At 43.8% G+C, this 24,914-nt stretch overlaps 1 protein-coding gene across 3 annotated transcripts in view; it reads left to right on the top strand.

Annotated features, from left to right (window-relative positions):
- The window catches only part of FAM120B (family with sequence similarity 120 member B), a 96,610-nt gene that overhangs the window by 44,773 nt on the left and 26,923 nt on the right, over window positions 1-24,914 (top strand). For all 3 annotated transcript variants that reach the window (XM_070603222.1, XM_008528283.2, XM_070603223.1), the window contains exons 5-6: window positions 1,466-1,638; window positions 5,609-5,701. In XM_070603222.1, the coding sequence (XP_070459323.1) occupies window positions 1,466-1,638; window positions 5,609-5,701 (266 nt within the window). The remainder of the gene's footprint in view (window positions 1-1,465; window positions 1,639-5,608; window positions 5,702-24,914) is intronic.

Here is a 24,914-nt window from a genome sequence, read left to right as displayed (position 1 = left end):
GGAGGGAGGGTTCTGTCGGATGCCCATTGCTGCCTCCTTTTAGTCCCAGAAGAAATAATCTTCATGGAGCAAAGGCCGACCCAAAGGTTCCTGGTCATCTCTTCCATGGAAACTCCTTCTGTGCCCCTGCCCTGATTCACTTATTACTCTTTGACCTTCAGTATTCCTCTGGGGAGATCTTCATGGTCTTATATTGCAGTGTGTTTGCATGGCAGCCTTTGCCTGCAAGCTCTACCAAAAGAGTGACTGTCCATCTGTCCTATGGGGCTTCTCAGGACCTAGCAGCACACCTGGAATTGCAGGCCTCAGAATATGTGAATTCTCAACCTTCTCAGAAACATTTGTGACAACATGGGTGAGAAAAAGGCTGGTACACTGGTTGGCTGGTTTTATTTTTCTTACCCTCCTATCTTTTTTTTCAAAGATTTTATTTTTTTCCTTTTTCTCCCCAAAGCCCCCGGTACATAGTTGTATATTCTTCGTTGTGGGTCCGTCTAGTTGTGGCATGTGGGATGCTGCCTCAGCGTGGTCTGATGAGCAGTGGCATGTCCGCGCCCAGGATTCAAACCAACGAAACACTGGGCCACCTGCAGCGGAGCGCGTGAACTTAACCACTCGTCCACGGGGCCAGCCCCCCTCCTATCTTTTATTAGCCACAGACTGGGAAGTATCTTACCTGCGTAGCTAAGCCCATTCCATCCAGTTTTGTCCCTACTGGGAATGAATAACAGGCACAAGCGCTGTCACTATTCGCTTGCTCAGGAAGTTTCGCATTTATCACTGCCACTATGATTGGTTTTAAGTAGATCTCGTGAAGCTGAATTTTTTTGTATTAAACTCTTATATGTAAGCAAATGAGGCAAACACCACATAAACTCTGTGCACTGTCCGTGTCAGTGCACTCTACTGGGCACTTGGCCTCCCAGCTGTGCTCATGAGTATTTTATGCACATTGAAGAAAGGGCTAGAGCTTGCATTCTAGAATGTGCTTATGTCTGGAAGGTAGGGTTGTAGATTATTTTTATTTTATCTTTATGCTTTTCTATTTTTCTAAATTTGTTCCATTACATAACTTTTATAGTCAGAAAAAATGCTTTTCAGCTACCTTAGTATATTTGAAATAACTGTGATAATGGAATATTCTTCATTTACCTTAGATCAGGGGCTGGGAAACTTTTTCTGTGAAGATAAGTAAATATTTCAGGTTTTTTCAGATAGTTTTCATATAGTAAATATTTTAGGTTTTTTGGGTAATATGATCTCTGTTGCAACTACTTGAGTCTGTGTTTAAAGTATACTGGAAGCTCTGATTATGTTTACGTTCTAGTTCCTTTAAGCTTTAAAGCCCAAGGATGTCAGGAAGGGAAGAGGTTAGTGTCCTCTATTCTTTTATTGTAGTTCTACAAGAAGCATGTTATGACTTGCTAGTGCAAAGAATAATGGTAAATGGACTTTTTTTAAATAGGGGGAACGCCTAGTTTGAAACTCTTGTGGCTGAACCAAGAGCCAGAAATACAAGCCCGGCGCTTGGACACACTCCTGGCCTGTTTCGACCTTTCCTCCTCAAGAGAAGAGCTGCAGGCGGTGGAGAACCCTTTCAAAGCGCTGTGCTGCCTCTTGATCTACCTCTTTGTGCAGGTGACCTTGGCTCTGTGTTCTGATCACTGCAGTCGCTCCTCACTCTTGGCCCTCCTGTCTTGTGGGGTGCAGTGCCCTGGGATGTAGCCATAGGCCAGTCCCCTGCATCATCTCCATCCAGTGTCTGCTCTGTGAACACTAGTCCTATGAAATGCGCTAAAACCAAAACAAGGGTTCTGTATTGGCATACGATCAAGAAGCCCTGTTTACTCTCAGACTTAGAGGTTTATAATGCGCATGACTGTGATAGAGGCTTGGGAAACCTCTCAGGTGAAGGAACCTGCTTTCACTTTGTCTATGCTTTCCAAGCTTTTTGAGCTGTGGAGTAGCTCCCTTGTGCTCGCGTCACTGCTCGGGTGCTTATTACTGTTCCTGGGGTTTTGTGTAGTGGGGAGAAGGTTTGGCTCCACAGTCTAGCTGACCTGGCTGGAGTCCCAGCTTTCCCTTAGGAGCTCTCCACTCCTGGGCAAATGACTTCAATTTTCCTGAGTCACATTCATTCATTCATCTAACAAATGTTTATTGAGCACTTAGCCTCATGTTCCAATCTGAGAACAAGGGAGTAGCTACTTCCTGGGATTGTGGAGCAGTCATGTTACAGAAAACCTGAGAAGCGTTTGAGAGGTGCCCATTGACATGTCTGGAGGATGATCCCCAGTATCCTCAGCATTAGTGTTCTCCTCACCTACTAACTCAGGAGTCGTGGGCCGCGTCCCAGGAGTGCAGTACGAGGTCCTAATCAGTATCCCTCAACAGGGTGGAAAATTTCTTTTTCGTTAGTTTTACACTTAGTTTGTATGTGAAGATTATAAAGGCCAGTGAAAAGATTGGCCTTTAAATAGTGTTCCCCATCCATGGTGATGCTGGACACCTCAGAAGAAGAAGGGCCTAGGTCCCTCCACCCCAGCCCTTCTTCTCCCCACTGCCCTTCGCCAGCTGCATTATGTTAAAATGACTTTTGTCTCACTGTGGTCATAACAAGTCCTTCACAATCATCTATTTCTTCACCTCATTTAGACTTTCTCAAAACTCTTGGCCCTTCAAGCCACCTTGTCTTCTCTACTGATCTCCGAATGTGCTGTCTCTTGGGTCTGCTTTGGCATGACCATCAAATTTTCATTTGCCTGGATTAGGAAGCTTTGTAATTTTGTTTTTCAAACACGAATTCACTTTACGAATTATTGTCTTTAAGAAACTTACTCTTATTGTAGACTTACATTTCGAGGGGACCTTATACTGACTTCTCCTTTCTAAATGTCCTCTTGGCCCTGCCACTCTATAGCTAGATCTGCATTTGCAGTTTGTGAAAACGTGGACTGAGTAAGTAACTCAGAGATGTTACTGCTTCATTATTGGTTTCACGTGCATCAGTATAAACTTCAGTTTTTGCATTATTATTTTGAGTAGAATGTTTCTTTGCACGAGACTTAGCAAGTATAAATTAATAGAGGACAGCAGGATTATTTAATATTTAAGTGTAAAAAGATACTTCTTTTGATATTGTTATATATTCATGCATATATTACCAGTTAATATTTTCTGTCCGTTGTTTATTAACCCACAGGTGGCTGTGGCTGAAATGAGCCATGGTGGGAATTGGGAAGGGGAAGATAACCACTAGCTGAGTTTTCTCATCCTTACCAATAAGTGTGTTTTCTTCTCAATGCTGTATGTGTCTATATGGATAGTAATGCCGTGTGTTAGCACTCCTAGGACGTACATTTTGAATTATTCTTTCCAGCAGGAGAGATGGGTTGTTGAGCCCATTTGTAGTTACTCAACATAGCTCTGCTTGGTTATGAAAAACCACTTCCAGCAGAAAAAAACCCAAATGGCAGAATAGTAGCTTTACATCTCATATGTTTATATGAACCTGAAGCAAAACAAGCATCAGGGGGACAATTTCCGCTTTCACCTTCTTTCTACTAATTGCCTTTTAAATAAAAATCTCTTGAGTTTAAGTCAGTATGAGATAGGCTCGGTGTTGGTTTGACTTAAAGCACACATTTAAATTGGAACTTTCTAAAACTGGAAAACAACAAAGCAACACCTCAGTGGTATCCCATAGATTAAGAAGGTACTGTGTTATTATTCATAGGGATAATTGTTCTCTCAGGATTAATAAGGCTAAAAAGATAAATTTACAAAAATGTTATACTTCTATATAGTTAAGCCTAAATTAGATGTTTGGATGTACAGTATGGCTTAAAATTACGTACTTTTCAGTGTACAAAACTTATAGAAAATCTAAATGCTCTCAGTTAGTCCAACCTGCAAGTTAACAACAACAAAATTTTTATTAAAGGCTTACCTGAGAAAATTCTCTGGAAGGGTAAGTTTACATCATAGGAAGTATACATGTGTTTTATAATGTATAATAGAGCAAATACTTTATAATAATAATATCCAATATGTGAAATTCTAAAAACTTGGTATCACTAAGAATCAGACACCCTCTGATATATTTTAGATTGTTAACCACAAAGGTGGTGGCAGAGTATAAAATTGGTTAACTGTGAAAAGATATGACATATGAAATAGTTATTCTTTTCTCATAGGTTGATATTTTAAAATCAGCCTTCGTTAAGAGTTGCTAATGGTAAGAAGTAGAATTACATGCCAACAAACTTAAGTCTAGATGGAGAGAGATGGGGGTTTATGGATTTACAAAGAATATATTCTCTTCTTGGTCTTACTTGTATGATTGAGATCTGTTTTCTTGATCAAAAGCACTACACATTTGTAGATTTTTTGTTTTTCCCTGAAATAATTATAACTGTCATTCATACAAAGTCAACAACTGCTTTGTAATAAAAATGGAGTAGGACAGTGCTGGGGTCAGTGAGAATGTCAGTAGGTCTTCATCACTCAGTGTCTCATGACGGGTGCAGGTGACAGTGCAGGAGTACATGCCAGCTGAGAGCCTAGACACCACCTTCCTCCAAGAGAAACTGGGCAGGTCACAGTTAGGGGAAGCAGGAGTCCCCCATGAACAGTCTTTCAGACTTTTGGTGGCATCATTTTTCTTGGGAGTACCCATGTTAGCCGTTTTTTATCACCCAGGAAGAATCAAAATTGTTCCCCATGGGTGTGTTATTGTTTTCTTATTTTTTTCCCTCAAACCTTTACTTGCCACAGATGCATTTCCCTACAAAAGGAAGTTTTCGTATTCTTAGGGTGATGGTGGAACTGTTTTACAAGTGGATACTGTGGTGCTTTTATCTGGCTAGCAGAATTTGGTGGCTGGGCTACAAAAGTTGCCGCCTTGTCATCCTGTGCGAGGTGGTGCAGTAGAGCAGTCTGCTGCTGATGGCATCAGCCTGGCTCTGTCTTCTGTGCTCTCAGGACCTCTCCTCATTTCCACAGTTTACTTCAGACCCAGCTATTCCCCATCTGTCGCTTTCTCCATGTTGCTGTCTCTCCTTGTTTTTCTCTCACACCTTGATTAGACATTTTGATTCCACAAAGGATTGGAGGGGACTCATTTTGGGGATCCTGGTTTCCTTTAAACTGGATCCAAGGACAAAAGTTTCATCTGGGCTGGTGAGGGTAAATGTTTATCCCAGCCCTAACCAGTCCAGCTCAGGCCAGCTGTGGGTGCTCTCTGTCTGGGAACCCTTGAATTGCCAGCTCTGCACATTTGTGCCAAAAAATGATCACTTGTATCTCCCTAGGACTGAGACCTGGTCGTAGCTCCTGATTCCTCCCAGGCGCACTGGGGCTTTCTGCATTGCTAGACAGTATCCAGGCTCCCTGTCCAGCTTCCCTGGGCATTGTGGAGAGCTTTACACCAGGACTGTGGATGGGGGTAGGGAGGTCAGGCGTACTCACTTCTGCTTGCATCTTCTCTGCTGTCCGGCTGCTGCCTGAGGTCTAGACACACCGTGTGTGGGCGCCTGTGCTTAGTGTTGAGATTCATTTGTCCAGATTTTCCCCAGAACTAATGCTGGGCTCTCTTTTTCACTTTCAGGTGGACACTCTGTGCCTGGAGGATCTGCATGCTTTCGTTGCTCAGGCCTTGTGTCTCCAAGGAAAATCAACTCTGCAGCTTGTAGACTTACAGGTACTGGCATGACTGACTGATTGTCACAGTTCGGAAGACACCCCATCCTGACCAAAGGGTCAGTGCTCTTGCCAGCCTTTTTTTTTTTAAATTTTGGTGGGTATTTCACAGAAAAGATCAAGAAGGCATGTTTAGTCAAGTTGTCTCATGATACAGTGGTGTGGCTTCCTCCCTCAAACAGCTGAGCCTAGAGTCCTGGCAGGCTAGTTAAAGTTGTGAACAGCATCCCACACTCCAGCACTCTGTGAGCAGCTGGGTCAAATGCTAGCAAGCGCAGCCTCATTCCAGTTTTGAGGGCCTTGTCATTTTTGATACTGTCTCAGTATTCTAATAATTTGAAGGGAAGTTTGATCCTTTATAAACCTTACTAAACTTTGGGAAAATATAATGCCTTTTCCTGGCATTAGTAATTTTGGCTCGTATGCATCCTGTCCTGTTTTGTCCCTGGGCCTTGTCTCCCAGGCCACAGCACCTGCTCTTGGAAGGTGGTCACGTCACACCTCCCAGGTGTTCGTTCCCAGCTGCTTGCTTATCAGGTTTTCAGTAAAGATGTTTGATAGTGGAGACAGTGCACTTCATCCAGGAGGTCCATCTTCTGTACTGTTCTATTCAGTGGAAAAAGCTAATAAAGCAATATTTTAATGTAACCTCAGAACTCTTACATACTGGGTTTAATTCATAAACTAATTCTCATAGCAGTCCAGTTAAACGAACAGTCCCAGACTTTTTCTTTTGTATCAGCAGTTTTATTACATTATTTGCAAAGAAGTTATTTTTAAAAGTGGATTTTTTTTCCTCCCTTTGGCAAAACACAATTTTAAAAAGTGAATTTTGAGTTGTTAGTAGGTTAATAATAATTTTGTTTTTTTATTGGGATATAATTGATATACAACTTTATATTAGTTTCAGATGTACAGCGTAATTATTGGATACACCCATGTGTCCCTTAATGACTGGGATACGTTCTGAGACACACTTTGTTAGGCACTGTTGTCACTGTGTGAGCATCATAGCTTGTACTTAAACCCAGATGGTACAGCCTACTACACACTTAGGCTGTATGGTACTAATCTTATGGGACCACCATCATACATGCAGTCCATTGTTGACCAAAATGTCACTGTTTGGTGCATGACTTTATTTGTATATTTTGCAAAATGATCACTACAATAAGTCTAGTTAATATTCATCGTGCATAGTTAGAGAATTTTTTTTCTTGTGCTAACTTTTAAGATTTACTTTCTTAGCAATTTTCAGATATGCAATACAGTATTATTAACTGTAGTCCCCATGCTGTACATTATATCCTCATGACTCATTTATTTTATAACTAGAAGTTTGTACCTTTTGACCTCCTTTACCCATTTGGCCCACCCCCATCACCCGTCCCTGGCAACCACCAATCTGTTCTCTGTGTGTGAGCTCAGTTTCTGGGGGTTTTTTTGTAGATTCTACATATGAGTGAGATCATTTGGTATTTGTCTTTCTGTCTGACTTATTTCTCTTAGCATAATGCCCTCTAGGTCCATCCATGTTGTTGCAAGTGGCAAGATTTCATTCTTTTTTATGGCTAAATAATATATATATCTATTTTCTTTTTCTGCATTTTCTTGATCCATTCATCCGTTAATGAACTCTTAGGTTGTTTCCATGTCTTGGCTATTGTTAATAATGCTGCAGTGAACATGGGGGCACAGATATCTCTGAGATAGTGATTTCATTTTCTTCAGATATATACCTTGAAGTGGAATTGCTGAATCATATGGTATTTCTATTTTTAATTTTTTGAGTCACCTCCATTCTGGTTTCCATAGTGGCTGTACCAGTTTACATTCCCACCAACAGTGTGCAAGGGTTCCCTTTTCTCCACACCCTTGCCAACACTTGTTGTTTCTTGTCTTTTTGATAATAGCCATTCTGAGAGGTGTGAGATGATATCTGAGTGTGGTTTTGATTTGCATTTCCCTGTTGGTTAGTGATGTTGAACACCTTTTCATGTACCTGTTGGCCATTTGTATGTCTTCTTTGGAAAAATGTCTGTTCAGATGTTCTGCCCATTTTTTAATTGGATTGTTTGCTTTTTTGCTATCGAGTTGTGTGAGTTCTTTATATATTTTGTATATTAATCCCTTATCAAATATATGGTTTGCAAATATTCTCTCCCGTTTGGAAGGTTGCCTTTTAATTTTCTTGATGATTTCCTTTGCTGTATAAAAACTTTTTAGTTTGATGTAGTCCCACTTGTTTATTTTTGCTTTTCTTGTTTATTTTGCTTTTGTTGCCTATACTTTTGGTGTCAGATCTAAAAAAGTCACGTCATAGAGCTTACCGTCTATGTTTTCTTCCAGGAGTTTTATGGTTTCAGGTCCTACGTTCAAGTCTTTAATCCATTTTGAGTTTATTTTTGTGTATGTGGAGTAAGATAGAGGTTCAGTTTTATTCTTTTGCATATGGCTGTCCTGTTTCCCCAGTGCCATTTATTCAAGAGACTGCCCTTTCCCCGTAATATAGTCTTGGTTCTTTTGTCATAAATTAATTGACCTTATATTCATGGGTTGATTTCTGAGCTCTCTGTTCTGTTCCATTGATCTGTATGTCTGTGTTTGTACCAGTGCCATACTGTTCTGATCACTGTAGCTTTCTAATATAGTTTGAAATCAAGGAGCATGATGCCTCCAACCTTGTTCTTTCTCAAGATTGCTTTGGCTGTGGGGATCCTTTGTGGTTTCATGCCAATTTTTGGATTGTTTGTTCTATTTCTGGGAAAAATGCCATTGGAATTTTGATAGGGATTGCATTGAATTTGTAGATGGACATTTTGACAATATTAATTCTTTCAATCTATGAACACAGAAATCTTCCCATTTATTTGTGTCTTCAGTTTCTTTCATCATTGCCTTATAGTTTCAAGTGTACAGGTCTTTCACTTCCTTGGTTAAATTTATTCCTAAGTATTTTATTCTTTTTGATACAATTGTAAATGGAATTTTTTTTCTTAATTTCTCTGATAGTTTGTTATTAGCGTATGAAATGAAACAGATTTCTGTGTATTGATTTTATATCCTGCAACTTTACTGAATTCGTTTATTAATTCTTAATAGTTTTTTGGTAGAGTACTTAGGGTTTTCTATGTGTAATATCATGTCATCCACAAATAGTGATAATTTTACTTCTTTTCCAATTTGGATGTCTTTTATTTCCTATTCTTGCCTAATTGCTCTGGCTAGGACTTCCAGTACTATGTTGAATAAAAGTGGTGAGAGTGGGCATCCTTTTCTTGTTCCTGATATTAGAGGAAAAACTTTCAGCTTTTCGCTATTGGGTATGCTGTTACCTCTTCGCCATTGAGTATGAACAGCTGTTATTTCTTCCTCCCTTTGGCAAAACACAATTTAAAAAGTGAGTTTTGGGGCTGGCCCTGTGGTGTAATGGTTAAGTTTGGCGCGCTCTGCTTCAGTAGCCCTGGTTGGCAGGTTTGGATCCTGGGTGCCAACCTACACACCGGTTGTCAGCCATGCTGTGGCAGTGACCCACATATAATGTGGAGGAAGATTGGCATGGATGTTAGCTCAGGCCTAATCTTCCTCAGCAAAAGGAAAGAAAGAAAGAAAGAAAGGGAGAAGTGAATTTTGGTTTACTAGTAGGTTAATACTAATTCTTAATACTAGGCTGTAGCCCCAACCACATGGCCTTCCTTCCAGACCCCTGTCCTCCTACTCTGTGCCTGCCAGTTTCTTAGCAGCTGCTAAGCTACTCGCATTGTAGCCCGGGACCCTCACCTCCTCTCTTCTTCCCTCCCAATAAAAGGAAACAGCCACACAGAAGGAGAAAGGAAGTTGGAGGTCATGCCATCTCCTGCTTTTTTGTACGGATGGGGAAACTGAGGCAGTGTAGGCAGCAGAACCACCTGGAATCCAGGGTCATGCACTGGGCTGTCACTTGCTGGCTGCATGACCTTGAACAGTTCTTAGGAATGTGCAGCAGAACGAAACTCCTCCCTTTTGTAAAGTAAGGGGGTGCCGTATGTGCTTGCGCCTGGATGCTCTCTCCTCATCAACACCGACTGCGCCATGTTACCCACACCTTGTTACTGGCAGAGCCCGAGTGGAGTGAGGGCTCTTGATGCCTGACCAGTGTTCTCACCTCTGCCCTTTCCTTGAGAAAGACCTTGTTCCTCAGGCGAGGAGACCTCAGGGAAGGCACACGTTAGACTTGAACATGAGCATGTGCCATCCCGCCGTCTCTCTTGGGCCTTCCACTTGCCAGCTGTGGCATCTCTACACAGACCAGTCACCTTCCCCTCGTTCTGGCTTTCCAGCAAAAGCGGGACCTGTGCCGCCATTACTCATCTGTGCCCCTCCTGAGTGCCGCGACCAGGCGGCTCGTTCTCCAGGTGAAGAGTGCTCCACTGGGCACCACAGCCGCTGTGGGAAGGTCCTAGGAGGAGGGAGGTGCTTTTCCCCACCCACCGTGGCACTGAAAACATGATTTCAGTTGCCTGCTCATCAGCCCAGGGCTGTCCCATCTGGCTCCCCAGCTTGATTGTGGAGGTGCCAGGAAAGGGCAGGACAGGGTCTCACCCAGGGTCTGGGTCCCTTCTGGCTGCTGAGGAGTGTGTTGTCTGGGAGTTCGCTGTGGCTTTGGTTCCAGGCCCCTTGTCTTCACCACCAGCTCTGGAGCCACATGGCTGTTGGGCCTGGCGTCCCTGCTCAGTGTGCTCACAGGGAATTTTTTAAATGCCCTGTTAGTTTTTTACCCAGAATTATTTTTCTTGTCCTAACAGCTCAAATGTAGCTTTAAAACAATACATCTATTTACATATTTGTTAAAAATCCGGGTGATTGGATTATGTATGTAAAGATTATATCACATGTTTATATATACACACATTCATTTACAGGTATAGAAGTCTGCTATATATGAAATCAAGGGCTATAAGAACGCTTAGTCTGCAGTAATTCTATGAAAAAAGAAAAAAGAAGGAAAGCCATATTAATTTTAATTTTTGAAAAAACAAAAATCTGGCCTTCTTTTATAATGCACACAGTTGACAGATGCCAGTCTCACTGATACCGAGAGCACATGTGAGGAGCCGAGCTGTCAGTGAAACATCCCAGTCCTTCCTTCCCAGCTGTAGCCTTGTCCTCTCTGACTGCTGGTTCCGTCTCTGAGTGTCTGTCAGTGTGTGTGTGCAGCTTGCAGTTCTAGAGCACGTGGGCTGTTGATTGTGCCTTCAATAGCTCACACTTATAGCCCATGTGAAAACACACACGTATCGATAGAGATACCCATAATTTAAGTTAGAATCTCTGCATCGTTAGGAGGGAAAGTCAGTTAAGCCACAGGCTGAACTAGAGATGGATAAGTAGCTTGTGAGTCTCCCCCTTTAAGCAGCTTTGAGGGGGAAGGGGACTCTGGGATTCTTCTGTCTTGTCACTGAAGATGGGTTTCCTAGGGTAGAGGAGTGATCACGTGTCTCATGTCACATGTTGTGACATATGTGTTCCTGTGGACACTCACCGATCTGTCCCCAGTTCCTGTCCCTCGTGTCATGATGGCAGCAGTCCTGGGCCTCCAAGAATCCTGACTCACACCTCTGTTCTATGCACAGTAGCTTCTAACTTGGGCATACCTTGTGCTTGTCTAGGATGTAAAGCGGTAGAAATAGCTACCGTGCTCACCCCGCAGTGTTTTGTCACTCGGGCGCATGCCCGGAGTGTTTGGTAAAGTTCTCTATAAAAAGTACGACATTAGGACTGTCATCATGGTGAGCCAAACAGAGCGCCTCCAAGCCTTGGTGTCTGCGCTCAGACAGCCCATGCAGAAGCTGTCTAGTCCCCTCCCAGAGTCGGGGGTACTTTATGTTTTCACTTCCTCTCTTTTTTGGAGGAAGAGCCTAAAAAAACTGCTGTAGCTTTCTTTGTCCATCAGTGGATCCCTGAAACCAACAACCCTGCCTCCCTCAATCCCGGCCGCCACTGGCTTTGACCCCAGCCTCCCTCCAGACGGAAGGCTCCCACTGAGCACACTCCCATTCCTCTCTCCCCTTCTGAGGGCTCAGGGAGCTGTCTGAGCAGCGTCAGAGGCTCGTGCTTTCCTTCGGTGGCCCCTGCCTTTTCTGGTACTCACCGCACTCACTGGACAGCCCTTGCTCATTTTTGGTTGGGGAATTAAAAGGAAAAGAAATAGAAGTTAATGGAAGGGAAAATTTTGTTATGAAATTCAAGCCATACCACGTTAGAAAGTGACGTGTGGTAAGCATTCTGTTTTATTGCCACTGCGAGGACTTTTTGAGATTTACTAGACACAGGACTGTTGGGGCCCATGCCGTTATTGTGGGTGTTGTGGGTGTGCAGAGTGAATTACACCAGCACCAGTGTGTTCTCCGTGTGCAGAAGGAGCACGGGCTGGTCAATGCTGGAGCAGGAGTGCTCAGCTGGGGGAGCTACCTGTGCGCTCTTTATGGCTGGAGCATGAAGCTTAATAATCATTGTTCTTGCTAGCAGCAGCTCTTGGTTAACACATTCTGTGGAGGCCTCAGGCAAGGCCTGAAGCCCACTTTTTACTTTCTTACAATCCTGTGTGTTCTCGGCACTCAGTGGCAACTTCACTGGGATAGCTGATTACACCAGCTGATCGTGGCGTTCTCACAGTGAGATCGTACCAAGTGTGTTAAACATGAACCTCTTTGTTATTTTCTTGCTGGGTCTCTATTATGTGAGTTAAAACAGCCATCTTTAACTTAAAGATTCTCATTATGTCTTCATTAACTCCTTGTGCTGTATGTGAATTTTAAACTTTCATACTTTAATAATTTCAGTTGTAAAAATTACAGAAATAATTTGGAAGCTCACTTAAATGAGTCAGCTTTACTATACACTACAAATGTGGGTGGTGCTCTGAGCCCTCAGGCCTCGTGGCAAGCCCTGTCCCCACCTGGGCCTGGAACCCGTGCCCCCATCCCTCCTTGGGGGTTTGCTGTGTGAGTTAGTCCCTCTCTCTCTCTCTTTTATCTTCACCTTCATCCTCTGTCTTTAACTTCATGTTTTCCACTAGCTCTGTTCCCTTGTTGATAAATTCAGGTGTCTGTCACTGAAAAAACCACAAACTTCTCCTGCAACGAAGATTTCCACTAAATCTATCACCCTTCTCTGTTCTTCAGAGGAAGCTGCAGGGGACATCCTGCACATTTACCCTCTCTGCTTCATTTCTTCTCATTTGGCCCCTTCCAGTGAGAGCTCTGTCCCACCATCACCTGAGATGCTGAAGCAAAGGTTCTGAAATGCCCAGTTGCCAACTCTAGTGGGCATCACCTTCTGCCCTGACCTCGCCTCCTTCGAGTCTGCGCTGCATCTTTTATTCGTATATGTTAAGTAACACCTTTCACATTCTAGACCTTTTTCCAGATGTGCTGCTGAGGCCTCACCCAAGACCACCAGCTTTGGTAGGTCTGGAGTGGAGCTCAGGGCATGTTGTTATGGTGAGAACCTGCTGTTCAAAGCCTGCCTGTCCCATTTATGTATTTTCATGATCTCCTTCCTTTTTAAAAGGAGGGACAGTGTTTTTTGCTCCTCTTTGTTTTCCAGGGCCTAGCACCCTGCCAACCCGTGTGGATTAAATTGATACCTAAAACTTAAGTGTGCAACCTCATCTGCTGACATGGGTAGAGTTTGTGGTTCAGCAGAGTGGTTGTGTCAATCCAGGCCCCATCTGAGAAAGCCCTGCCTTTGCAAAGTTCCCTCTGCCTCTGGCACTTCTACACAGAGTTCCTAGCAGAGTTGGAGCTGACTGTGGGATTGGAATGCCCTGGGACTGGGGTTGCCAGTCAGCGCTCCAGGGGCTGGCACTGCAGAAAGGGAGATGCAGGAGGCCCCTCCCTCCCTCCCTGGCTGGCCTCTTCAAGTAACTGGCAACTTGTAACTTAACCACTGTATTGCCTAGAAATGCTGCTGGCTTGTGGTCCTGGTGGGCAAAGCGGAACTGCGGGAGCTGAGGCCCCTCTGCACGTGTGGGTGTGAATGGCTGTGCAGTGGATTTGCTTGATTCGCTTCTGGGTTGAAAAGAAAAGTTTACAGTATCAAAGTTCGGGAAGGAGAGGATGGAGCAGAAGAGGCAGAGAAGGAGTGCCTGGGACAGAGTTCTGTCTTAGCCCGTTGGGGCAACCCCACACTATTTCCTGTCTCCTGCAGCTCCTGCCTGATACCTTGCTCTTGTTGAATTGAATATATATGTTTGTTCTGTGAAGCTATTCACACTTTGCAGCCATTTGGATTTTCTGAGACCAAAATATTATAAGCCAGAGCTAATAGGAGACTTATATCTCTGTGGTTACATCTGAATGTGGAGGATGGGGATTCAGGCTGAATTTGGGAATTTCTGAAGGACAGTGGCAGAAGAAATGCCAGTGTCCATTTTCTCATTGGTCTCCTAGATTGTGTTCTTGCCTTACCAAGGACAGCATTTATGGTCTACAGCATGTGTTCTTGGCTTTTTAAAACTATGTAATAATTTGCTTTGCACTATTTTACAATTATTTTGTATGTGAGAGATTTGTTTCCACAACTAAGTTGTGTGCTCCTCAGGGCTTGGACGATATCTTATTCTTTTTGTAATCCCCCAGCACCCATAATAGTGCCCAGCCATGCTTGGTGAAGTGCCCTGCAGCAGTGACTGAAGATCTCTAAGGAGCAGATCTGCAGCGTGCAATTTTACCTATGTGCCATCTGTAGTTAACACGGGGCTGTCATCCCGCTGGAGCCCAGTCTGATGTTTAACAGGAAAAGAGAAATAAAGAAATGTGGCGTTTTAATATTTCAGGAGGTGATTTTCTGATTCTGACTTGGGTCTTAGACTTCATCCTTTGATTTTTTTCCTTTTTCTTGAATAATGTGCATCTGAAAAAAGAGGTTTCAAGCAGTGTTTTAAATGATAATGGGGGCCAGATCATGAACCCGTGGAGGAAAGAACTGCCCAAAAAAGGTATATTTTATAATATGGAGTATATCTCTGATATTTTCCATTCATGAGATATATTCCTCCTCAGGAGTGACTTCACATCAAAGAGTTGTTGGCCAGAGCAGAGTGATGTGAGAGCAACGTGCCTGCAAAGCTTACGGGACAGCTGGGTGCAGGGGCTGTCTCTCTGGGCAGATGGTGGAAAAGAAGCATGCATGCTCTGTGGAGCCCATCAGAACTTCAGGAGTGTCTCACTGTTGAGTTCTTTCAAGTGTTTTCCTGTCGTCACTGTTTGATGGAGTGATTTGTGACAGACTCTTAGCAGTTTTGGTAAAATAAGTGCGTGCTTAGAAATAAAGGAGTGACTAATGAATCAAAGGATCTGTTTCCAGCAAAGGAACAGTAAGTTCTTTGGTATGATAATGGCAATGGTCCATCTCTTGGTCCCTGGGGAAAATGCTTGTGGCCTAAATCAATTAAGGAATTGATGAATAAATGAATAAGCAAAATGTAGATTCAGTCAAGTGCTGGCATCAGTGATATGCAGAGAGTCCAGGTTTCCAGGATAAAATAGAGCCTCTGCAGCTGGTCGGAAGGGGCACTAAATTACTTCTATTAGGAGTTAGATTCTTACTGGCTGAAGGTGGAGTAAACTTAGCAGATGAGACCTCAGGTAGGGAGGGATCAGGTACGGGGGCTGAGAGGTGCAATGTGGATGGTGGAAGCTGGTTGCATTCTAACAGAGAAGGGCTGACATTTCTCCTGGGTTGATTAGCCACCCAACAATTTCCTTACCAGAGTCTCCACTTGCTCATAAAGTAGAGGTATTTTTATGGACTTGAAAGTGGCGATTGCAAAAGGGGAAGGTTAGGAAGTGGTGTGAGCCTGGTGGTGACCTGTGCTTGGAATGGCAGGTGTTGCTGGGGTGAGGAGTCGGGGACAGAGGTGCACACACCTGCCTTCATGCACTCCTGGCTGCTTGCACCTGTCAGGAAGCCCATTGTTCCCCTGACAGGAGGGTGAGCTTCACAGATGAGACAGGTGGTGGGGTGGGGGCTCAGAGAGCCAGCCTGCTCAGGGCTTCTGCACAGAGAGGCCTCGGCATGAGACCTGAGCTCTGATGCGATGAAGGGGGGTTTGCAATGGTCCTACCAAGGCGTAAAACTTCTGAAAAATAAACGACCATGGCAAGGAGTGCTCTCAAATTGCAGGCTTTTGAAAAAGCATTTTGCACACACAGGTAACTTGTTGGAATAACTCTGTAAAATAAACAGTGCCATTGGGCCTTCATTCGTCTTGTAGTCTGGTTGATAAGGACGTGTGTCAGAGCACAGAGCTCATGCAGGTCATTCCACTCCCATAGGTGAGCTTGCAGACCCTTGGGAGAAGAACGAGCCCAGCCCATACTGCGTCACTCTTCTTCTCCTTTATATCAGAAGAGGTCCAAAAACAGTTCTGTAAACCTGGAACAAGTAACTTTTAAGTTTGTTATGAATTTTGACAATTCTGACTTTAAACAAATTTTTCTTTTTAAGGTTATAGAGAAGCCGTAAAGCTCATCAATAGAAATTTAAAATAAAATAATTCTATGCCGTTTATCTCCAAATCATATCTTTATCTTGCTACAAATTAAAGTTAATGAGACTTTAAATGATGCTATCACTCTGTCAAAAGCTTAAACCAGGGGTTGGCAAACTGCAGCCCTTAAACCAAATCCAGCCTGTCATCTACTTTTGTAGGGCCTATGAGCTCAGAATGTTTTTTACATTTTTAAGTGGTTAGGGAAAAATCAAAGAAGAGTAATGCTTCATGACGTGAAGATGAGTGTCTTGGCAGAGGTTCCTTGAGGGAGCTGAAGTGAAGATGCACATTCCCTGACTCTTGAGTCCAGCTCTACCTAATTCTCCAACACACCCCACCCCGTGGTGAAGCCTGTGTTTGGGGGTCTCTAGGGGTCAAGGACAGCGGCTTACTCATTGTTGGATGCTCTATATTGCCTGTTGAGTGCAGTACAAATATCAGGTGCTTAGTAAGTTTTAATACTGAAGGTAATACTGTCCATGGAGTCGGAATGCAGTGGGACCTTCAAGACAGCGCAGTCTAAGCTCCTGTGCCTTAGGCTCAGGTAGGAGAGTGATGTGCTGGGCTCAAGGCACCCACGTGTGTCGGAGCCACACTAACAAGCCGGGGTCCTGAGATCCCCCCACTATTCTCATTGCTCCACGTCATCTCCTCAAACATCCAGGCACCTCCAGAGTGACAAGCAAGCGCATCACATGTGAAAAACAAATGCAGAAATCCTCCATTAAAAGATCTTTACTTCATATTCACCTTGCTGGCGAATCTCGCCTTCCAAATCAAACACTTTAAATCCTGCAGATAAACTCAGAATGTTCTGAGGACTATTGAGCTGACATTTTTATAGCACATCAAAATAAAGCTCTTTACTGACTAAATTACTGAAATAGCCACAGAAATACAGGATTGTGTAAATAGATACTCAGATATTTAGAAAAATGCTGTCATTATTAAGTACTCAAAAAGTTGATGAATGAATGAGTAGACTTAGACTCTAGAATTAGACTCTATTGAAAGTTTTCCTAGATGTTTTAAGTTGATACATAAACACAGAAGATGAGTCCCCCAGACAGATCCAATAAGATAAACACAAGGGCCAAGAAAACTGTTGTAAAAAACCTGGTTTCCATATTTTCCTCACTGTTATTCTCCCGTGTATTCCTTATATACAACTTTCAAATGCTTTTCCACAGCTTCCACAGGCAGAACATCTTTGAGTGACTTTGGGAAGGAAGAGGGCGTTGTGCACCTGGAACTGAGTGTGCAGTAAGCCCGCCCCTGGGTTTGGCAGCGTGTTCCCACTTTCACTTATTTTCCCGCTGTCCTCACAATTACAGTTACACACGTCGTACAACAGGTCCTGATACTTGGTTCAGAAACTGCAAGCTCTGTGGGTCAGCAAGAATGTTTATGAAGGAACTTCATAAAAGGTGGTAAATGGAGAACCTAGTTGGAGAGCATGAGGAGGGAACTGGAAAGGGCTCTTGTGAGGAGAGTGAGCTGTGAGTCGTGGGGCCGGCGATGCCCCGCTGCCGGCCCTTAGCCCTGCACCACTCGCTGCTTCCATTTCTGGTGCTTCAATGAGAAGCTTCTCCTGGCCCAGAGAAGCCTAAGAAAAATAGCTGTTCTCAGTAGTCGGGGTGCTGGGCAGACCCCGGCAGCTGTGCTCAGAAGTTTTGGCATGCCACCTGGGAGAGGGCTGGTGGCCTCCCGTTGTTAAGTGAGCACGTGTTGGTCTTGGGGCAGCGACTGAGCAGGTGGGATGCCTCACTGAAAGTTCTCAGGAGATCTCTGGCTCCCGACCTGCCCAGCCCTCCCCGGTCCAGAACCGGGTCTCTCCCCAACCAGACGCTTAACAACTGACTTGCCTGTGGCAGGCAGGGGTGTGTGTTTGAGGAATTCATCACCCGGACTTTGAAACTGCTCTCTAGCCTCTGGTCTCCCCTCTCCAGGCCACTCATACCCCAGGGATAGACTCAAGATTTTCATGCTCAGAATCTTCACTCTTCAAAGCAGTCCAGCCTTCCAGGCCCTCTGAGGTCTGAGTCTGTCCCCCCTCCCTGTCCTGCAGGCCCTCCAAGACCCAGCCCTCACTGCCTTCTCTTTAAGCCTTCCCCAAAGTGATCTGTTTCCTTTCTATAAATACCTGATTTGGCAAGTAAACAGATGTGCCATGTGGTGCCTTTTTGGTGTGGCTGGACACGTGTTAGAGCCCTGTTCCCCACCTTGCTCTGCAAGTGTCTCCTACTTGCTGCTCCTGGACACTGTTACCTTCTCTTCTCGTTTGTGTTGTCCTTTGTCTCCTTGGCCTGCAGGTTTTTCCAGAGTGGACACTCTGCTTCATTCCTCTTTGTGTAATTTCTATACTACCTACACTTTCTGGCAACTTAGCAGTTACTCAACTAGTATTTGTTTAAGTGAATCAAATACATCCTTAGGTACTTGGGGGTGGAAATCAAGTCTTTTATAACTTCCATGAACCCTTTTTGTCTTGTAGGTACTCAAACAATTGTCAGTTTGCTAAAAACTTCTATAAATCACTATACTTATTTTATGCTGTGGTCCTGGTAGATGTATTTTGTCTTCATGAATAAGAATCTTTTCAAATAAAAAGATCTTTTCAAATAAAATTTATTTTTCTATGTTAGCAAGAGGTCTCAGGATATAATTTCAATTTTACCTTTCTTTTTTGATAGCAATGTAATTTCTTTTTCAAACCTCATTCCACAAGTTGGCAGAAAGGTACCCTGGGTTGTGTGGGGGTGGGCACCCAAGACATCCTTGTCCTGCTCTCTGTGCCCCCCTCTCTACTAGTGGAGAACTCAGCTCCCCCAACCCCTCTTGCCTCCATTGGGGGCCCACTGTCCCCTGCTGCTCCCACACTAGCTGGGCCAGCGAAATTTAGACACCCTTGCAAGTGTCTTCTTGGGGCTCCAGCTGACCAGGAACAGAGCTCACTCACTGACTGAGGGTTCTGTGATCTGCAGGGCTCAGAATTCCTTTGCTCCTGGGTGCTGTCTTCCTCCTTCCTCCCTCAGGCCTCTGTCTGCTTGCTCTTGCTCCGACTCTTCACATCTGTGGCAAGTCTGAGGTCTTTGACATTCTCTGGGGGGTAGGCTTTTGAAAATCAGAAGCCAGAATGTGACAGCTCTGCCCGCTCCTGTCCCTGAGTGTTGATTGTGGAATGTCTTACGGGGCTAAAGGACAGGGCAGTGAGGGAGGAATGGGGTTATGGTCAGTAGTGCCAACAGGATCTCCCTGCACCCTTTGTAAAATTAGGCATTACCTTTCTTTTAAACCAGGTTTCTTTCTATGGCTTCACACTTACAAACATAACTGTGCAATTTCACAGTGGCTTTGAGTCCCTGAAGTAGTCCTTCCTTCAGGCAGGGCTTCCTGCGAGGATGAAGGTGCTGCCATGATATGTGACGAGGCAGGAGAATGGAAGTGCTGCCGTGATGTGCAGTGAGGTTGGAGGCACGGGTAGAAATTTTCATGAGCCTACTTTTTTTTTTTCACTTTTAAGAATTTTTTATTAGAAAATAAAAATACTAGCTGTTAAACAAAAATAATGGAAATGATACAAATAGAAATGTATCTTCACAGACTGTTTTAGCTATCTCTTTTTAAACTTTTAAAATTATTTAGTTTTTATTACATAAGAAATACATGAATGCATTCTCATTTTAAAAATGTAATACAATAAAAGTAAATCTAAGGACTCCCTTGGCCTGTTCCCACAAGCTTAGGGTTCACAGGGTTAGGAGTTTGATATTTCTCTATAAAATGAGAATAGTAATACTTGTGCTATGCAAACAACAGGTTTATTATATTAAAAAAAGGAGCGTTTTAGTAGTATGTGCATTTAACATAGAGAGCTGAGTTATCAAATGTCCTGTGAACATGGACTGGCTGTGTGTCTCCCAGTGACGGGGCTCGGCCGTGCTAATGCCCTGGCTCTGCAGGCAGCCTCCCATGATCTCACTGCCCCCCGATGCCCTGGTTTCCTGTCTCTGTTCCCTCATTTTGGCTCCAAGACTCAATCTTTTTCCTTTAAAAGCTCAAATCTCAAACTATCTTCAGTGCTTCTTTTCTCCGTTCTCCCCACTCCCAGCAGTTAGATTTGGGGTCGACGGGGACAGGTAGGGAGGTGGGAGAAGCAGAGCAGGGCAGGAAATGTCAGCAAAACACATCTTCCAGACTCCAGATCCAGGTGCTTCCAGCAGAACCTGCACTCCTGTGGACACACGGCTCCCAAAACCAGCCGTCTCCACCCGCTTCCTCCTCAGTCCTTGTAATTGCTGCAGAGCATACGCATGTACGGATGTCCCATGGGGTTTATCCATCTCCCTATTCCTGGACATCTAGCCTGTTTCCAGTGGGGTGCTTTTACAGGCTGCTGTGACAGCCACCACTGTGCAGGTCTCCTTGGGGGGGGTCCCTTCAGGAGACACTGAGAAGCGGATTTGCTGAGCTGAGGGGCAAGTGCTAAATCACCCTTCAGAAAGCCTGTGCCCACACCCACGATAAGAGGACTTGCTGCACGAGTGCTTTGCCCAGCGTCTCCCTTCAGTGTGAATTTCCCTCATTACTTAGGAATTTGCTCATCTTATTTACTTTTTTATATTGTATATATTTAAGATGTACAACTTGATGATTTGATATCTGTATACATAGCCAGCCTTGGTGGTCTAGTGGTTAAGATTCAGTGCTCTCACTACTGCAGCCCACAGGGAACCACACCACCCTTCTGTCAGTTGTCATTCTCTGGCAGCTGCATATTGCTGTGATGCTGAAAGCTATGCACCGGTATTTCAAATACCAGCAGGGTCACCCATGGTGGACAGGTTTCAGTGGAGCTTCCAGACTAAGACTAGAACAAAAGACCTGGCCACCCACTTCCGAAAAACTTGGTTCTGAAAGTCCTGTGAATAACAGTGGAGTATTGTCTGCTGTAGCACCGGAAGGTGAGAGGATGACTGGGCAGGGTTCTGCTCTGCTGTACACAGGGTCACTAGGAGTCACAATCAACTCAGTGGCACTAACAACAAATACGTCGTGAAATTACCAGCACAATCAAGATAATTAACATATCCATCATCTCACATAATCATCTTTTGCGTGTGTGCCAGTGGTGAGAACACTTAGCATCTGCCTTCTTAGCAAATGTCAAGTACGCAGGATAGCACTGTTCCACGGTCACCATACCGTACAGCAGGTCTCCAGAACTTATTCATCTTGCATATCTGAAATTTTGTACCCTCATAAGCCTGCTTTTGAAGCCATAGGACATATGTGGGGCATCCAGGTGGAAATGTGTATCCTCAGCTGGCTCTGAGTCTGGAGGGAGGTCCAGGGCAAAGACCTGGGTCTGCAGTGGTGAGGATGGCGGCAACACCTTGGGAAGAGGAGGCTCCACCCCGCAAAACGTACATGCTTCTCTTTCACGTAAAACTTTTCCACATCTACACACCTTTACACCAAGCCGCCCTTTCTCATCTTTTCTCTTGAGTCTTCTCTATCAGCCGTCAGAAAGAAATGTAGGAGAACTTGTTTGTCCTGTTTGTTGTCTGTAGTCATCAGTTCCCAACCTTAGCTATAGGTCAGCATCAGATTGGAAATTACACATATTCAAAGGCTGTCTCCTTAGTGCCCGTGCAACATCAGACTGCAAATAAGAACGTTACAGTTGGTGGGCGTGCCAGCTGGAGCCGAAGAAGCACACCTGCACACCTGAGACAGCACAGTGTCTTGGGTCAGGTGGAGATTTTATTTCTCTGAAGCCAAGTTCAGAAAACTTGCTGTTGTTTCCACTGTGTATTGTGGACATTTTAGGGATGTTATGTGGTGCTGCGGCCAGCCCAGGTCCTGTACAAGGGCCCTTGTGCCTCAGCCCCGATCCTGCAGGCAGGGGCTCCTGTCCTGCTCCGAGCAGCTCTTACCAGTTTCTCATTTAGTTCATTTTACTTTCTTCCCCTTTTCTTCTTTGCACGTGTCCATTTAAATTCTAGGAATGTATCTCAACACAATTTACTTTTGCCTGGATTAAAGATGTGGAATAAAAATGGATAAGAACGTGCACAAGAGAAAAGGAATTTTTGTTTTCCTTGCTGAAAACAAGAGCCGTGTAATGGGTAACTGTTGCTCTGATGCAGACCTTGATGTTTTTATTGGTGACTTTCATAGTGTTCCAGTGCCTGGTAACCACCATCACATACCTCGTTTCACCACAGGATGCTGCACTGGACAGAGGCGGAAGGTTTGGAAGTTAAAGTTCGTGATGCTGCAAGGCTACAGAGGAAAATTAGTGTTTGACTCAAGCCACAAGTATTTTCTAGATTTTGTGCGTACCCCTGTTGAAGACAGGGAGAGTCTGGCGATCAGAGTATGCCTCACACAGGTGGTCCTGTGCTAGCCAGTGTTCTTCAGCAGTAAAAGTTTTCCTTTCAGAATGAACGATATCAAGAGAAAGGACAAGGAAGATAGCTAGTACAACATGAGACGTCTCTGAGGGTATAGTCTTAAGCGCAGTGCAGCTGAGCAGACGGTCAGCCCTATTTTAAAGGGTCTCTCCCCTCTTGAACCGTTCTAACAAACTTTCACACAGGACCTTGGACTCCTCTGTCTCGGCTCAGGGAGGCTGTGTAGCAGCTGGACATGGGGAGAGCTGGACCAGAGCCCTCCGTTCATCGTGCACCTGCCCGTCGTGGCTCAGGACAGTCTCCTTGAGGGCTCTTGGGTACAGTGGTGCCTAACTGCAGCCAGAAGACCCCTAACCAAGGGAGGACTTCCATGTAGAACCTCTGAAGTCTAACCAGGCCTTTCAGACCAAAGAAACTCACATTTGTTTTGGTTGATTTGTTTACTAGTGAACAGCGATGTGCTTAATAGTGTGCTCGCTGCCTGCTTGGATTTCCACCTGCTTACGGAACAGTTGCCCTGGTGAGGCAGTATCTGAGACTTGGGTCAGGTTGACTAGGGGTTTCAGAGTGTCAAGAGTAGTAGTTTTGTTTCATAGAAGTATCACTTTACGTAACTGCCAATAAACCCCAGTAAATGAACCTTCCTTAGCATATAAACACCACACAGTTGAGCTGTTTACTGTTAAATATTTACTGTGAGGCTTTGAGAAATTAGAACTGGTTTTTCTAGTTTCTGTGTCCCCATCAGATACTCCATTACCTCAGCAGGAAGCACTCAGTTTTTCCTTGTCTTTATTACAAAGCACCTTAAATCCTATTTCCAAAATACAGCTTCGTTTATTTATGAATTTTGTTTGTAAGGCCGTACCTTATAGCCACGTGGAACTGGTCCTTGTTCACTGGCGATTCAGAGCCCGTATCTAGGGCCAGCCTTTTGCCTTGATTACGTGGGCTCCCAGGACATCCCCTAAATGCCGCTTCTGGGAATTCCAGAACTTGTGACTGTCTCTATTGCTGGAAAGATAAGATAACCTCAGAGCCTCAGATTTTAATCCGACAGCCTATGAAAATGTTCTGCTTTCCCATGTAACCCAAGTTAGCTTAAATTAGTAGTTTTCTCTGTTTTATAAGTAATTTGGAAATTGGTCTTGTTCACTAAACATTTTACAGGTTTCTTCATTCTGTTTTCCACATGTCTTCAGCCAATTTGGTATAATCCTCTTCCTTAACAGACTTGTTGAGGAGGAAGTGCATGGTTTATTTTCTAAAACCTTACATTATAATTAAAAGAACAAAACACAAGGCAAACATGGCTGAGAAATATTTTTAAACATGTTCTGGGAAATAAAAATTTTACAACCACAACTCTTTTAAATATTATCTTCTGTCTCCTAGACATCAAGAAGCACAGGAAAACACTATGATAAGCAATGAAAATTATAGACCTTTTTTTTTCATGAAAATAAATTCCAAACTTTCAGACAAAATATTAGCAAATTGAATCTGGCAATATATAAAAACTGGTAATACATGATGTCCAAGGGTTTATTTTTGGAATACAAAGTTGATTTTAACCTTTGAAAACAAGCGTGATTTACTTTATTAATACAATAAGGGAGAAAAAGCATATGATTTTGTTAATGGAAGCAGAAATAGTTGGTTAAATCAGTAACTCTTCACAGTAAAAACTCTCAGTAGACTAGGACTAGAAGGGAATTTCCTTCATCTAATAAAAAGTGTCTACAAAAATCTGCAGCAGAAATCCCACTTAGTGGTGAAGTGTTGAAAGTTCTTTTTCTATAGTGGGAGTGAATCTGAGTTCTTCTTTCATGACTGTTAAGTGGAGTCCTGGCCAGAAGAGAAGTCAGAAGAAAGAAATACAGGGTGTAGGACTTCAATGAAAAAAATAAAACTGTTGTTATTGACAGAAGACATGATTGTGTATGTGGAAAATCCAAATCTAAGAGCACCTATTAGAAGTATATTTAACAGGGGCTAGAAACAAAGTCAAGATATACAACCCAAACGTATTCTACACAAGTAAAAATAACCCCCTCAATTTTTTAAGTTTATGCTAATGTCAAAGGAAACACATGAAATAGGAAAAAACAAAGTTATATACAGTCCCTACACGGACAACCACAAAACGTTACTGAGAGAATCCGACTGGAGAGATGTGCCACGTCACGGGCTGGGAGAAGACACTGCTGAGAGATGTCAGCTACCACCTAACTAATTTGTAGACCCTGTGCACCCGG

Source organism: Equus przewalskii, chromosome 32 (assembly GCF_037783145.1).
Source record: "Equus przewalskii isolate Varuska chromosome 32, EquPr2, whole genome shotgun sequence".
In the NCBI taxonomy this organism is placed as follows: Eukaryota; Metazoa; Chordata; class Mammalia; order Perissodactyla; family Equidae; genus Equus; species Equus przewalskii.
The sequence above is the reverse complement of the archived record's forward strand: the minus strand, read 5'-3'. Positions and strand labels throughout refer to the sequence as shown.